At 51.9% G+C, this 12,848-nt stretch overlaps 4 protein-coding genes across 4 annotated transcripts; 2 read left to right on the top strand and 2 right to left on the bottom strand.

The window, feature by feature from the left end:
* Positions 1 to 819: 819 nt before the first annotated feature.
* N7532_005806 (RNA-binding ribosome biosynthesis protein MAK21) lies at positions 820 to 4,290 on the bottom strand (the record flags this gene model as incomplete). Its single annotated transcript, XM_056618300.1, has 3 exons — positions 820 to 2,290; positions 2,344 to 3,434; positions 3,493 to 4,290. The coding sequence occupies 3 exons, from the start codon at positions 4,288 to 4,290 to the stop codon at positions 820 to 822; spliced, it is 3,360 nt and encodes a 1,119-aa protein (XP_056474459.1).
* A 200-nt stretch (positions 4,291 to 4,490) lies between these two features.
* Positions 4,491 to 6,708, top strand: N7532_005805 (putative proline--tRNA ligase AIM10; the record flags this gene model as incomplete). Its single annotated transcript, XM_056618299.1, has 7 exons — positions 4,491 to 4,577; positions 4,634 to 4,712; positions 4,770 to 4,813; positions 4,870 to 4,960; positions 5,016 to 5,101; positions 5,147 to 5,258; positions 5,339 to 6,708. 7 exons carry the CDS (start codon positions 4,491 to 4,493, stop codon positions 6,706 to 6,708), a joined length of 1,869 nt encoding a protein of 622 aa, XP_056474458.1.
* A 213-nt stretch (positions 6,709 to 6,921) lies between these two features.
* On the top strand, positions 6,922 to 7,920 carry N7532_005804 (prefoldin subunit 5; the record flags this gene model as incomplete). Its single annotated transcript, XM_056618298.1, has 4 exons — positions 6,922 to 7,129; positions 7,253 to 7,539; positions 7,655 to 7,772; positions 7,856 to 7,920. The coding sequence occupies 4 exons, from the start codon at positions 6,922 to 6,924 to the stop codon at positions 7,918 to 7,920; spliced, it is 678 nt and encodes a 225-aa protein (XP_056474457.1).
* Positions 7,921 to 8,857: 937 nt separating this feature from the next.
* On the bottom strand, positions 8,858 to 11,332 carry N7532_005803 (uncharacterized protein; the record flags this gene model as incomplete). The annotated part of the gene is made up of 6 exons (XM_056618297.1): positions 8,858 to 9,413; positions 9,473 to 9,769; positions 9,850 to 10,445; positions 10,501 to 10,779; positions 10,832 to 10,878; positions 11,098 to 11,332. 6 exons carry the CDS (start codon positions 11,330 to 11,332, stop codon positions 8,858 to 8,860), a joined length of 2,010 nt encoding a protein of 669 aa, XP_056474456.1.
* Between the last annotated feature and the right edge of the window lie 1,516 nt (positions 11,333 to 12,848).

Here is a 12,848-nt window from a genome sequence, read left to right as displayed (position 1 = left end):
TCAGCAACTGCACTCAGCAGGTGCTGCCGAAGACAGCCAGAGTTGAATGCTGATTGGCCTGATAGCCTGGATAAAGATTCCTTTACTATCAACAGCCCTATGTAGGCTGAGATATGTTTGTTATGCCGTATACATCCTGCAGTGCCTTCGAGACCAGTGCCCAGTACCAAGGACAAAAGAAGCAAATCCCAAGCAATCTCCTAGGAATGCCACCAAGACCGCCACGCACAGTCCAGCTACTGCACGCCACAGACTCGGCAGGGCCCGGTTCTCGGCCGTCCCGCGAGTGCTTGCGTGCTCATCCACCGTGATGGCCTCATATGGAGCCCACATGTCTTCACTGAATTCCTACACTACAGCTCAATCTCGACTCGATGGCCATCACGCAATAAACATCTATGCCGGCGTGATGGCGTGCCCGAGCTGGTGCAACGCGCCATGCGTCGAAGGGTTCTAGAAGCCCAGCTGAACGTGACGCTCGCGTGGCACGAAAGTGCAGGATGGCCACTTTCCCGATCGTTTGTCTTGTTCAACGATCGTCGTTTCTGCTTATTGCCGAACGTACTAACGAGTACTACGATGGGGTCAAAGCGCTAGAAACAAAAAAAAAAAAAAAAAAATAGTGGGATACGAAGGAATCGAGAGGAAATTGATATCCCTCTTGATAGTGTATAGTATAGTAAAGTAAATAGATATAGACAAATACCGCAAGGCAGTCCAAACAAAACGCCGAGAACATGGCTTTTACACAATTCGCAACACAGTAGAACAAATCCAAGTATGTGCACGAGTCGATCATAACTTCGAGTCTTCGATTCCCTACATGCCCAGATCCTCGTCCTCGAGCAGAGCCGCGTAGTCGTCCGCAGAGGCGAACGTCGGCAGGTGCTTGAGCTTGCGACGCTTCTGCTTCTTGCTCTTGCTCTCCTCGGGCTCCTCGGCCGGCGGGAGGTCCACGCCGCCAAACTCCATGTCCGAGGGAAGATCCTCGTCGCTGTCCAGGAAAGCCTCGTCGTCCGAGACGTCCATGTCGAACGCATCCTCGTCATCCTCGTCCGCCTTCGCCGGCTTGGCCGCCTTCTTGCTGGCCTTGGCGGGCGGCGAGTCGAAGCCCTCGAAGCCGTCGGCGGCGTCGCCCGTTTCCTCGTCGGAGGGAACGTCCGACTCATCGTTGAAGATGACTTCGTCGTCGCCGGCGCCTTCGCCCTCCTCATCTTCGTCTTCATCGTAGGCGGATTCCAGATCGTCCATGTCCAGGTCATCGTCACTGCCACCGTCGTCCTCCAGGTCGGGTCGGGAGTCGACCAGAGCCTTCCAGATCTCGTCCTCATCCTCGCTGAGATCATCGCCATCCTCACCACGGGTAGCAGCACCGTCGGTACCCTTGGACTTCTTGGCCTTGGCCCGGTCCTTGTCCTTGTTGACACGGTTAAAGTATTCGTGGAAGAAGACATCTTCCGCGGCAATCTCCTCGGCCTTCTTTTTCCAGAAGCCCTCGGAGTTGAGAGGCACACTCTGCTGCGCCGTCTTGCCGGCTTCCACAAGGCGGTCCTTGGCCTCACCACCAGCCAGAGGCTGCATGATAGAGGCACCGCGCGAAGCAGCGCTCGCCTTGGGGGCGCGGTACACGAAGCGGTCGAGGAAGTGGGAAAGAGTATGGATGGTCAGGTCGGGCTTGCCGCTCATGGTCTCGTGGTCCAAGAGACGATCGGCGTTCAGCGAGACCGAGGGGTGGAAGTGGGTGGTGTAAGGAAGCAACTCCCACAGACAAGATCGATCGGCGTTGCTGTGCTCAGGGTCACGCTTGCGAGGATCATAGCGTTCCTGCTGCTTCTTCTCCACCGGGACTGGCTCGGGTTGCTCGTCATCCTCATCGGGGACATCGCGGAAGACCTCTTCGTCATCGTCGTCGTTGTCTTCGGGCTGATCGAACAGGGTCGAGAGACCGGGGAAAGTCTTCTCCAGTTCGCGGATCAAGTAGAAAACACCAGTGATGAAGGCCGGCTGGTGCATGCCGAGAACCTGAACAATACGCTTGACGAATGCCTTGACTCGACGGACATTGAGATCGCTTTTGAGGGACTTGAATAGGAGGTTGAGGTAGAGGGACTGCTTCGAGGAGGTTGCCACACGTGAATCCAAGAGCGACTCGTACAGGGTTCGGTAGAAGCGGTCGCTGGCAACTTGGGTAGAGTTGGTCAGTTGCTGGATCAGCATGAGCGCCTGAATGCTAGTGTTGAAGTTGGAAGAGTGGGTGATGCGGAAGAGGGTGTCGATGTGCTTGGACATGCTAAATACACGATTAGTATAGCGTAAGCAAACTTTTGGTAACAGGGAACATACCGGTCAGTGTCGGTGTCGGTGAAGGGGTAGGCACGATTGACACCAGTCAGGACACCAGAGGTCAATTTCTCCCGCATCTCATCATCCTGCGCCTGTCCCTTGACAGGCTGATTCTTGCCCTTGCCGTGCTTGCCAGGCGGCTTGCCCTTGGGCGCCGGCTTCAGCAGGGTGACAAAGAGCGAGAAGTAGATATCCAAGAGCTGCATCGCAACCGCCTGCTCCTTCATGCTCAGAACCGTTTGGTTCAGGGTAATGATGGCATAGTACTTGGCGTGCGAGCTCTGACCAGGACGGAAGAGAAGCTCCTCCACCGACTTGATGATAGTCGGCTTCATGAGCGGATGCTGCTGCTGAAGCTGGAGAAGAAGGTAAGATGCCCGGGAGGCGATCTTCTTGCCAGGATCACCGAGCTTGTTGACGAGAAGTCGCAACAAGTTCGCTTCTTGCTCGGGCTTCTCTTTGAGCAACTCGTAGACATAGCTGACGGCGCGAGACCGCGAAAACTCGATCTCGTCGTTGCACCAAACCTCAAGGACCTTGAGTACCTCGAAAAATTGCTCCTTCACGCCGTCCTCGAAAGCCCAAAGCATCAAATGACTCTTCTGGAGACCACCGGGAAGGGCGTCGCGCTCTGTCCAGCGTCCAGCAGCACCCTGGAATGCGGCAACCAGTCCAGGCTGGTTGGCAAATGATCTCAATCGTCGATCCGAAGGAAGAAGAGTACCCTGAGCAAACATATCCTTCAGAGACCGCAGAACCTCAACAGCCTGCGCACGACTACGCTTACCAGCAAGCCCAACCAGAGTCTCCAAGGATCGAGTGTTGTGCAATGGCGACTCTTGCACCGCAAGTGTGAGGGCGGAAATCTTATCGCTCAGGGTACCGTTGGACATAATGGTCGAATAGAACTTGTGTGACGAAGATGCTGAAGCCTTCTGAGCTTCGGCGTATTTCTCATTCTCCTCCAGAAGCAAAACCTTGGCCTGCTCGTGGATGCGATCCACAAGGTGACGAGGAAGGGCGTTCATCTGCTTTCCGCCGGCGACGGGAGGGAGGGGAGCGTTGTACCAGTCAGATCGAGGTTGGATGACCTTGTGTTTTCCTTGAATTAGTAAAATTCCACTTAAAATATTGCCATGCGAGACTCACGAGCTTAGCAAATTCCTTGGGAATGTGAGCTTCAGGTTCCCTCTGCTTAGGCGCCGGAGGCGCATCCTCAATATCAGACTCCTCGAAAGAATCCTCGGCTTTCTCGTCGACATCGTCACTGGCGTCTTCAATGTCGTCCTCTGCAGCGTCGTCCTCCTCATCTTCCTCATCGTCGTCGGCTTCTTCCTCTTCCTCTCTCTCATCTTCCTCCTCTACCTCCTCGTCCGGCAGATCTTCAGGCACGACGTGACCCGCGGCTTCCAGCATTTTTGAGAGCTCCTTCCGCAAGTCATCGTCGCCGCCCTTCTTCTTCGAAGCGGCGCCCTCGACCTCGGACTCCGAGTCGACACCCGCCAGAAGGTCAAGATCCTCCTCGGTACCGCCAAGGGCAATAATTTCCTGGCGAAGAGTGTCATCACTGGCGCCCTTCTTAGAACCAGCAGATTTTTCCTGCTTGTTCTTGCCTCCCTTCTCCTCACGGGCGATCACATCGCCATTGCGATTCCGCTTCTTTCCTTGTGCCGAATCTTGTTTCTTGTCGGCCTTGGGGGCAGCGTTCTTCTCTTTCTTCGGGGGCGAAGTCTCGATCGATGCTTGCGGCTTGTTGTCTTTCTTCGACTTTCCTTTGCCAGAGTTCTGATCCTTCAATCGTTGCTCGATTTTTTGTCGGAGGCCGGCGAAGGCGCCTTCGTCGATCTGGGGCTCGGCGAGGGTGGCTTGAGTCGCGGAAACAGAAGGCCCTGCATCGGGGACTGCTTCTTGCGCGCCCGAAGAGCGCTTGCCTTTCCCTTTAGGCATTGCGTTGTGTTTGGGATTGGGGATGTTTTTTTTGTAGGAGGAGAAAATTGGGCGGAGAAATCTTTTGCGGCGGTTATCAGAACGCTCGGACCACACGATAAGAAACGCCCTTCAACCGCGACGATTTCGGACCCGCCGTCATTTGCTCTGTTGTTTGATTCTTCGCCAGTGGTTATATCGTCTGGTGAGTATCGCCCTCGATGATTTCAGGACTGCGTCCCGCGAATGGTCGCCCATTGGGGCGGCGGCTGGTGTTGGGTCTCCATGGCCAGCGTTGCCAACTACATGTACGTGCCTCCGAGAAACCGGATTGTCTGAAGTGTCGATACTGATGGATGTGTAGTATGATGGCCGGAATCGGGTGTCCAATTTCTGGATTCCAACCGGTGGTATTACAAAGAAACCCATGGAGGGTTCAAACGGTGTGTGAATTGCGAGTCGGCGAAAGCTGCCGGGAGTACATGCTAACAACATACTAGAGGATGCCAATGACCTCCTGATCAGAGGCGGTTTTCTGCGTCAGGTTTGTCAATCAAGCACCAACTATGACATACTGTTGCTCAAAGATGGTTACTCCAGGCATATTCCGGCATCTTTCATCTCCTGCCCCTTGGACTGCGTGTCCAAGACAAGCTCGAGCGACTAATTGACAAGCACATGCGCTCTCTCGGTACGTGTCTGCTTTATGTGAATGATCGAAGAAAGTTACCAATAGTTTCTCTTAGGGGCGTCAAAAGTTTCTCTATCCTCAATATCCGCTCAGGAGCTTTGGGAGAAATCCGGCCGATTGACCGAGGGGTCGGGATCAGAGGTACGCATTCCCCAACAGCGTCGATTCAGGACCTCTTCTTAACAGAAAAACCAGATGTTTCGATTTCACGACCGCAAGAATGCTCGCTTTCTCCTTGCGCCTACTCACGAGGAGGAAATCACTTCGCTTGTGGGCAGTCTCACTACATCTTATAAAAGTCTTCCTCTTCGAGTCTACCAAATATGCGAGTCAACCCATCTAGATTTTCAGAAAGCACTTTATTGACTTTTGCGACAGCACGAAAATATCGCGACGAAACCCGACCACGGCAAGGCCTTCTTCGCGGACGTGAATTTATCATGAAGGATCTCTACACTTTCGACTACAATGTACCCGAAGCCCTCAAGACCTACAAGCTAGTCAAACACGCCTACACACAGCTGTTTGAAGAGCTTAAGATACCATATCTGGTCGCTGCGGCAGATTCTGGCAACATGGGCGGCAGTCTCAGCCACGAATTCCACTTTATCAGCCCCAAGGGCGAAGACCGAGTGGTGAGCTGCTCACACTGTGATCATGTATACAATGAAGAATTGGCAGACGGAAAGACACATCAGTTCAAGGAATCAGAAGGGCAAAGTACCGTCCCGGGATTCCAGACTGAAGACGCTCAGGTAGGGGGAGGCGCGACGGTATCCAATGGCATGTGGATGGCCATATCGCATGACGGAAACACTCTCCTCCGGGGCTGGTATCCCAAATATTCGATGCAAGAGGGCTCTTCCGAGCCGGTCGAACGACATGTGAACTCGCACGCCGTGAAAGCGATTGCAGAAGCGGCAGGTGTCGATCTTGATCTGAGCGTGGAGAACCCGAAGGCGAAGTGGGCGGCTCATGTTCGATCTCGCTCGTCATCCCAGAAACGTCGCATTCTGGATCTGTATGATTCGCAGGTCCGCGTCTACCAGCGTCCTCCACTCAGCGATCTGCTCCAAGAAGTTGGCTGCTCTGCTGCGGATGTCGAGTACTCGAAGTTGGACCGGTTTCCCGGCACCTCCAACCAGCTCAGTCTTGTTCGGGTCCATGATGGAGATAACTGCTCGCAGTGTGCCGATGGCTCGTTGACAAGTAACCCCGCCGTTGAACTGGGCCATACTTTCCACCTCGGCACGCGGTATAGTGAAGTGCTCCAGGCCTCGGTCTCCGTCAATCAAGCTGTGCTCGACGGATCCGCTGAATCAAGCGCTAAGTCCTCTAAGGAGCAGATTGTACCAATGCAGATGGGCTGCCATGGAATTGGCGTATCTCGAATGATCTCGGCCGTGGCCAACCGGCTAGCAGACTCCAAGGGCTTGAACTGGCCGCGTGTAATTGCCCCATATGAAGTTGCTATCATCCCCAACAAGGGATTGAATTCTGTGGCCGAGCAAATTTACGACAGCTTGACTTCAAAGTCTGTTGACACTCTGCTTGATGATCGTGACAAGGGGATGGGCTGGAAGTTGGGCGACGCAGACCTGATTGGCTATCCCGTGAATGTTGTTGTCGGTAATGGATGGAAGAAGAACCAGATGCTCGAGGTGCAATGCCGTCGCCTGGGCGTGAAGAAGGATGTATCTATGGACGATCTTCCTGCATTTGTCGAGGGTTTGCTGAGCCAACTATAAAGGGGGCATATTGATATCTTGAAGTCTTTGTATTACTAGCATGTTCATATTAGCATTGTAAATTATCCCACCTCTTGATCTCTCTACTTCTAATCCACGATAAAACTAGTTGGCCAGTCTATTCATTGCTTGCAATCCCTACAAGCAGCTTGATTGTTGTTAAGGTGCGTGCTTATATCAGCTTCCACTGCAAATCGCCGCAGGAGCCCCACTATGCGCACTATTACCACGCCCAGCACCTGGTCTTTTCTGGAGCTCAACCCCCACCTCCGCCCGCATAACAAGTTCCGCGTGAAAACTCGCGGAACACATACCTTCCTACGCGCCAACGCCCCCATCGACTCCGACCCCTTTCACTCCCTCTATCCCTCGCACACGAAAATGTCTGATTCCGGCTCCGACGGAGCTCAGCCAGGCACAGGTAAGCCGCAATCTGCAATCCGCACTGCGAGATGCAGTACCGCAGCAGCATTGCAACATTCGACCCAATGCCTCTCTCTATGCCAAATTGGTCAGGCCTAACGCAATAGCTTCCATTGTACAGTCAACCTCGCCTCCCTGAGCGTCCCCCAGCTGCGCTCCCTCCAATCCCGCCTCACCTCCGAGCTGGAGCACCTCACCACTTCACATTCCAAGCTTCGCGCAGCGCAAGCCAAGTTCCGTGACTGCGTTCGCTCGATCAACGATGGCGTGACCGGATCCAAGGACAAGGGCACTGATGGCCAAGACGATATTCTCGTGCCGCTGACAAGCTCGCTGTATGTTAAGGGCCGACTGACGGATCGGGAGAGGGTACTTGTTGATGTTGGAACTGGATTCTACGTTGAGAAGGTATGTCCCAGAATGCCCTGGAAGCTTCTTAGTTACCTGGCTGTACCTCTGCAAAATACGGCCTTGGGTCTCGAGCTTTATATGGTGGAGGGCTACTGATATGACTTTTGCGCAGACACCGGCCAAGGCTGTCGCCTTTTATGATGATAAGATCAAGGGCCTAGATGCCAACTTGCAGGAGCTCGAAAAGATTGTTTCTGGTAAGAGCCAGCAGTTGCGTGTCGTTGAGGAGGGTAAGTATTTCATTCCCTAGACTCGATATTGAATGCTGTCCCTCGTTGGAAAAGTATAGTGCTGTATACTGACTTCTATTCAGTCCTCCGTCAGAAGATGCTTAGCGGTGAAGCGCCCGCACAGCCGGCTGCTGCGAGTGCGAGCTGAGCTACAATTCACAATCATGAACCAGAATAGTCTACGGAAGTAGTAAATAAAATCATATCCACTTTTTTAATTACTTCCCGGACCGGGTTTTGCTGATGGGGGTGCTAGAGCCCGACGTGGTTCATTGATACTACATTCGTATTCTAAATTTTTCTTTGGAGTGACTGAAGCCCTTCACCTTCATCTAGCCTGAGCTCGACAAAATCTAGTACTGCTAGATCTATCAAGTTCAATCCACAGCGAATATCCTCTAAAAATATATCGTGTTGCTGGGAAGTGCCTGCCTTTTGCAAAGATAGCCAGTCTCTGCAGGAAGGTCGAGCCTGCAGTAGGCGCAGCCTCGGTGCAAGGTCGATTTGGAGCAGTGCACTAAGCTCTAGTGGTAGGCCCTTCGGGAGCTTCTGTACGAGTTCCTCCAACTTGGACATGTCACACTTCCTGCTCGCGGCGTGTCGGATGCCGCAGGTAGTATTAATGTATGCGTAGGTGCAACCACAAGAACACACCATGATTCGGATAGATGTATCGCCCGTCGCTCCATATTCCGATTTGGCTTTGCTAGTCGTATACTTTCAAAATTTCCCTTGTCTGGAAAACTCTTGGAAAGACGAAATATTTCTGCGGCAACATTATTTCCCCTCATTTTTCCTCATTCCCCTTTCACCTGAAGAAGCAAACCCTAGTCCGAAAACTTTCAAAGTCGCCTCTTGACATCAAAAATCAGAAACTTTCGAAAGACTTGAAAGCTTTCTGTGCCACTGCTTTCTCTCCCAACATTTTGCCCCTTTTTCACGTTTACTTTACCAATTTTCTTGGAAATTTCCTTGTTTATTATTCTTCATTTTCATGGTTTTGGCGCACCCTTAATTGTAAGAATTCCCTCCATCCCTCCCACCCTCCACCCTCCTCCCCCTATTTCATGCCTTTGGGGCGTTTCTCAGAAGAAAGTCCCCAGATCTCCTGTTAGGATCCGGAGCATCCCTGGCCCATATCCCGAATTGGGGTCCCCACCAATGCCCAGCATTGTTGCTGTTGCCCTCACCACCCGCAGAAACTCCTGGTAGCCCGAGTCATCCCATTCACGGCTCTTGCCCTTGAGGGGCGGGAAGAATTTCTGAAGACCACCACTGCGTTGCTCATCTTTGCGGCCCAGAGCCTGGTCCCACTCTGGGTTGTAGAGAGTTGCTCCCCAACACACCTTTGGTGCGAACCACCGATTACCGAAGTCAGGAGAGCGAGTGAATTCTTCATACCGAGCCAGCTCCAGCACATAGTTGGTGCCTTTGACTTGGAGCTGAACCGCGCTCTTCTGAATGAAACGGGAGATGGGTACGTGATCAATGAAGGAGATGCGTCGGCCGGGCGTCGATGTCAGCGACTCTTCGCGTCGCCCCGGCTCCTGCTTCACGGTCTCGGCGAAGTATCGCTGCTCGGGGCTGATCTTGTCTTCTTCGAGAATGTCGAAGAATTCGATTCCGACTTGCCAGTCGCATCTATCGAGCATCAGATGTTAGTCAAGGTTGTATACATGTATCAGGGAACATATTCATACCTATCAAAGTCGACACGGCACAGTTGCATGGGCAGTCGCTGTGCCGCTGCCTCTCGATTTGCGGGGATTGTGAGCCACTGGGTATGGCCTGCCGAAAGCTCTGCGCCCGTACTCCCGTCGCCGAAGTTGATTTCCAATCGGATAGTTGCCGGAGTGTTTTTCTTTCCGAGGAATTCGAAGCTAGCCGACTGCGTAGTGGGAATCGATTTGAGAGAGGCGAGGTTTCCGCCCTTGAGCTCCAGGAAGTTGGGAGAGTCGATGCATCGTTTCAGAAGTATCTCTGGGCGGATTTCCAAGCTAGAAGAGAATTAGCAGTCAGCAAAAATGTATCTTTCAAGCATCAGGACTAAAAAAAGAGGGAGGCGAATCAGACATACCCAGGTACAAGATGTCCTTGACAGCGGTCATCAAGAATCATATCAGCGAATTCACCGAAGCGATAGACCGAGGCTTCTTTCCCTATTTTCCTGAATTTCTCAAGGACGAATGTGCCGAACTTAACACGCATCCTCATGTTGCCCTTGGTGTATTGGATAAGGCCAAGGCATTTGTGGAGGCTGTCTCGGAGCAATCTGCGATTCTTATTTTGGAGTTCAATGAGACCCTGCTGTGCTTTCTCCTTTGGGTTGTGTTCTGGATCTTTGCCATAGGGGCTCGGAATGGTCTTCTCATTGCCTTTCTGATGCTGAACAGCCACTCTTTCGGCGGCTTCCATGTTTCTAGGGGGCTCAAGAAGATAGGCTTTGACACGGGTATCACTTTTAGCGAATGCATTCTTCCACTCCCCTTGGAGGAGTCTCGCGATCTTTTCAAGAGATATGTGCTGATCGCTGGACACGCAGAGGAAGTCCTTCAGATCGTCGGTGACAAAGATATGGCATCCGAGTTGTTGTCGAAGACCATCGAGCCGCTCAAGCTCTTCCCCAAAGGTTGCTCGGAGAGTTGGGCCATCTTTGGGCCAGTAGAACATCAACTAGGCAAATAGTGTCAGTATATGCCTGGTTCATCTTACTGAGCAAATTCCATACCTTGTAAGAGGCCTTTGTGTTCCTAGGCTCTTTCCGGAGCTCCAGGATGGACTCAGACGTGCCCTTTGGCTGGATAGGCTGGATCGGGGGTGGCCCAAATGGCTTCTGTGCTGTTGGATGGGGCCCGGTTGGGAGAAGCGCAGGGAGTGAATGGCGAGAGAGGCGAATGGGCTTTTTGAAGGGGCTGTGGTAGAACGCAGTCACTGGCTTAGAAAGCTGCTTACGGAGCAGTTGTTTTGCTTCAGCAACTCCGCTTGGGTCACCCCAAATGCAGATGTGCTGCTCAGATGTCAGAACGAGATCACCAGTTGTTTGTTCAAAGACCACTTACCTGGGGATCGCTCTGGGACGTTTTGATCCATGTGCCTGTTTGCTCGCCTATCTTTGCGTAGAGGCTGGCTCTGCTTGATCGTGGGCGCTTATGCTGCTTGTGCTCGATTGAAATTCTTTGGCTATGGCGAAATTAATCAAAGGGCAAACGAATTATATCCCCTTCACTTCACTCACCTTGGTTTGAGAAGATCATCTTCATTCACAATTGCTATGCGATTCAAATTAGCTAACTGCTCGCTATGTGTGTTCAAACAGTGAACTTACCGTCGGGCTGCTGACGAGAAAAATACTTTATCTTGCCCGGACTGGGGTCTTGTTTAGCCCGCGACTGCTTTGAGCCCTGGGGGAAAATGGGAGGGGTATGGGACTTGAGAGCATTCTGGATTGCGACCTTGGCTTCCTGGGCACCGAAATACCGTTCATCAATCGGCGTGTCCGTGTTCCAAGGCGACGGCGTCGATGGTACGGTCACAGGTGGTTTGGGTCTAGCTTGCTGCATAGGCTGGTCCAGCCGCTGGTCAACTGGTTCAGGTGGACGCCCATAGCCTTTTAGGTTCCAGTCTAAAATATGTCAGTTGGTTTCAAAAAGGCCGTCATGACGATATAGCAGAGATTGAGTAGTCGAGTGTGTCTTACCTTTGGCGGCTTCCTTTTCGAAACTGCAAACGTAAGTCAGCATTCGCATCAGTCATCACCTGAAAGACAAGGGATTATGTAGTGACATACGGCTCCATGGCTCCTGTTGTCATCAGGATGTTCTCAGATATTTAGAAGTGAGAAACGTGATTGAAGCTTTGGAGGTCGAGATGGGTGGGGAGTTGAAGAAGAGACGAAGATGAAGAGGTCGGAGAGGTTTAAATAGAAGCGAGGTGGCAGAAGTGAAGACCATCGAAAGCGGTGGTTGGCGATCTTCGAAGTCTGGATGGGAAGAAGGGATGAAGGTGAAGGTAGATGTTGACAAGAAGAAAAGCCGTGCTTAGAAATGAGAGTCTCCCCACTAAAATATCTCTAAGAAGGGAGAAAAATTGCTGGTTCCGATGTGAGCTGGTTTTGATACATGAGGGTCGCCAGCCAGTGTCAGATGCCACGTCAAAGGTGGATAGTCATATATCATTTTGAATGGATGCAAATACTCTCGTGATGTGCAAGTTACCAGTTCTCTGGCATGCACTCTGCCTGGTTGGTGTAACCGAGAGTGCCACCTGCAGTGATCTGGTAGTCGTGTTATTTGAAAGGCCGTGTGAAAGGAGATATTCAAATGGCCAAAGGCCTAATGATGCGATGATTCTATTATTTCTGTCATGTTCAAGGGAGGCGCGATAACATCAAAGAACAGCAGGTGTTTTGGGTAGGTTACCCAAAGAACAGATTGTCAGACTACCAGTGCTTTAGCACAGCGGCAACTCCATTAGAAATTTCGATTTGGAATTCCGGTGGGACTTTCAACGAGCTTTATAAGTAAGCGCCGCATTGTTGAGTCCCACTTTAAGCGCAACGGCCTTTGTCATATAACTATTCGCAGTGGACAGGACGTTCGTAAAAGCATGCATTGCGCTTCGTTGGTATTGCCACAATTGCAAGAGTAATTTCCAAATGCCACGACAGACGCTTCAATCGCTTGACTGCCACTTTCGGGCACCTTAGAACATGAACGTACCGATCCTCGACTTCTGACATTTGGGGTAACTATACCAGGCAGTCAACCGTGCGGGTAACTGGGTAAATTACCGATAGATTGTCAGAAAGATGACCGGGCAAGGGTAGGATGCAGCGCTGAATATAGAAATAAAACGGTTCAGAGAACATTTGATAGGGATATGGGCCCTGTCCTGTATAGCCAAATTTCCTTGACGCCATCCCATGCATGCTCTATTGTGGTGCCTCAGGCACTAAATTTATGCTATATCTTGGCAGCGCTAAACCGGAAGAGGATTAAAGTGGACAACGCGTCCGAGTCGCCCGATTTTCCCTGCGCCCTTGACAGCTCCTGGCCCTTCTTCCGCCAAACGACTGAC

Source organism: Penicillium argentinense (assembly GCF_028826775.1).
Source record: "Penicillium argentinense strain IBT 30761 chromosome Unknown utg000005l_segment0_segment0, whole genome shotgun sequence".
NCBI lineage: Eukaryota > Fungi > Ascomycota > Eurotiomycetes > Eurotiales > Aspergillaceae > Penicillium > Penicillium argentinense.
Note: the sequence above shows the minus strand (reverse complement) of the source record. Positions and strands in the feature narration are given on the sequence as shown.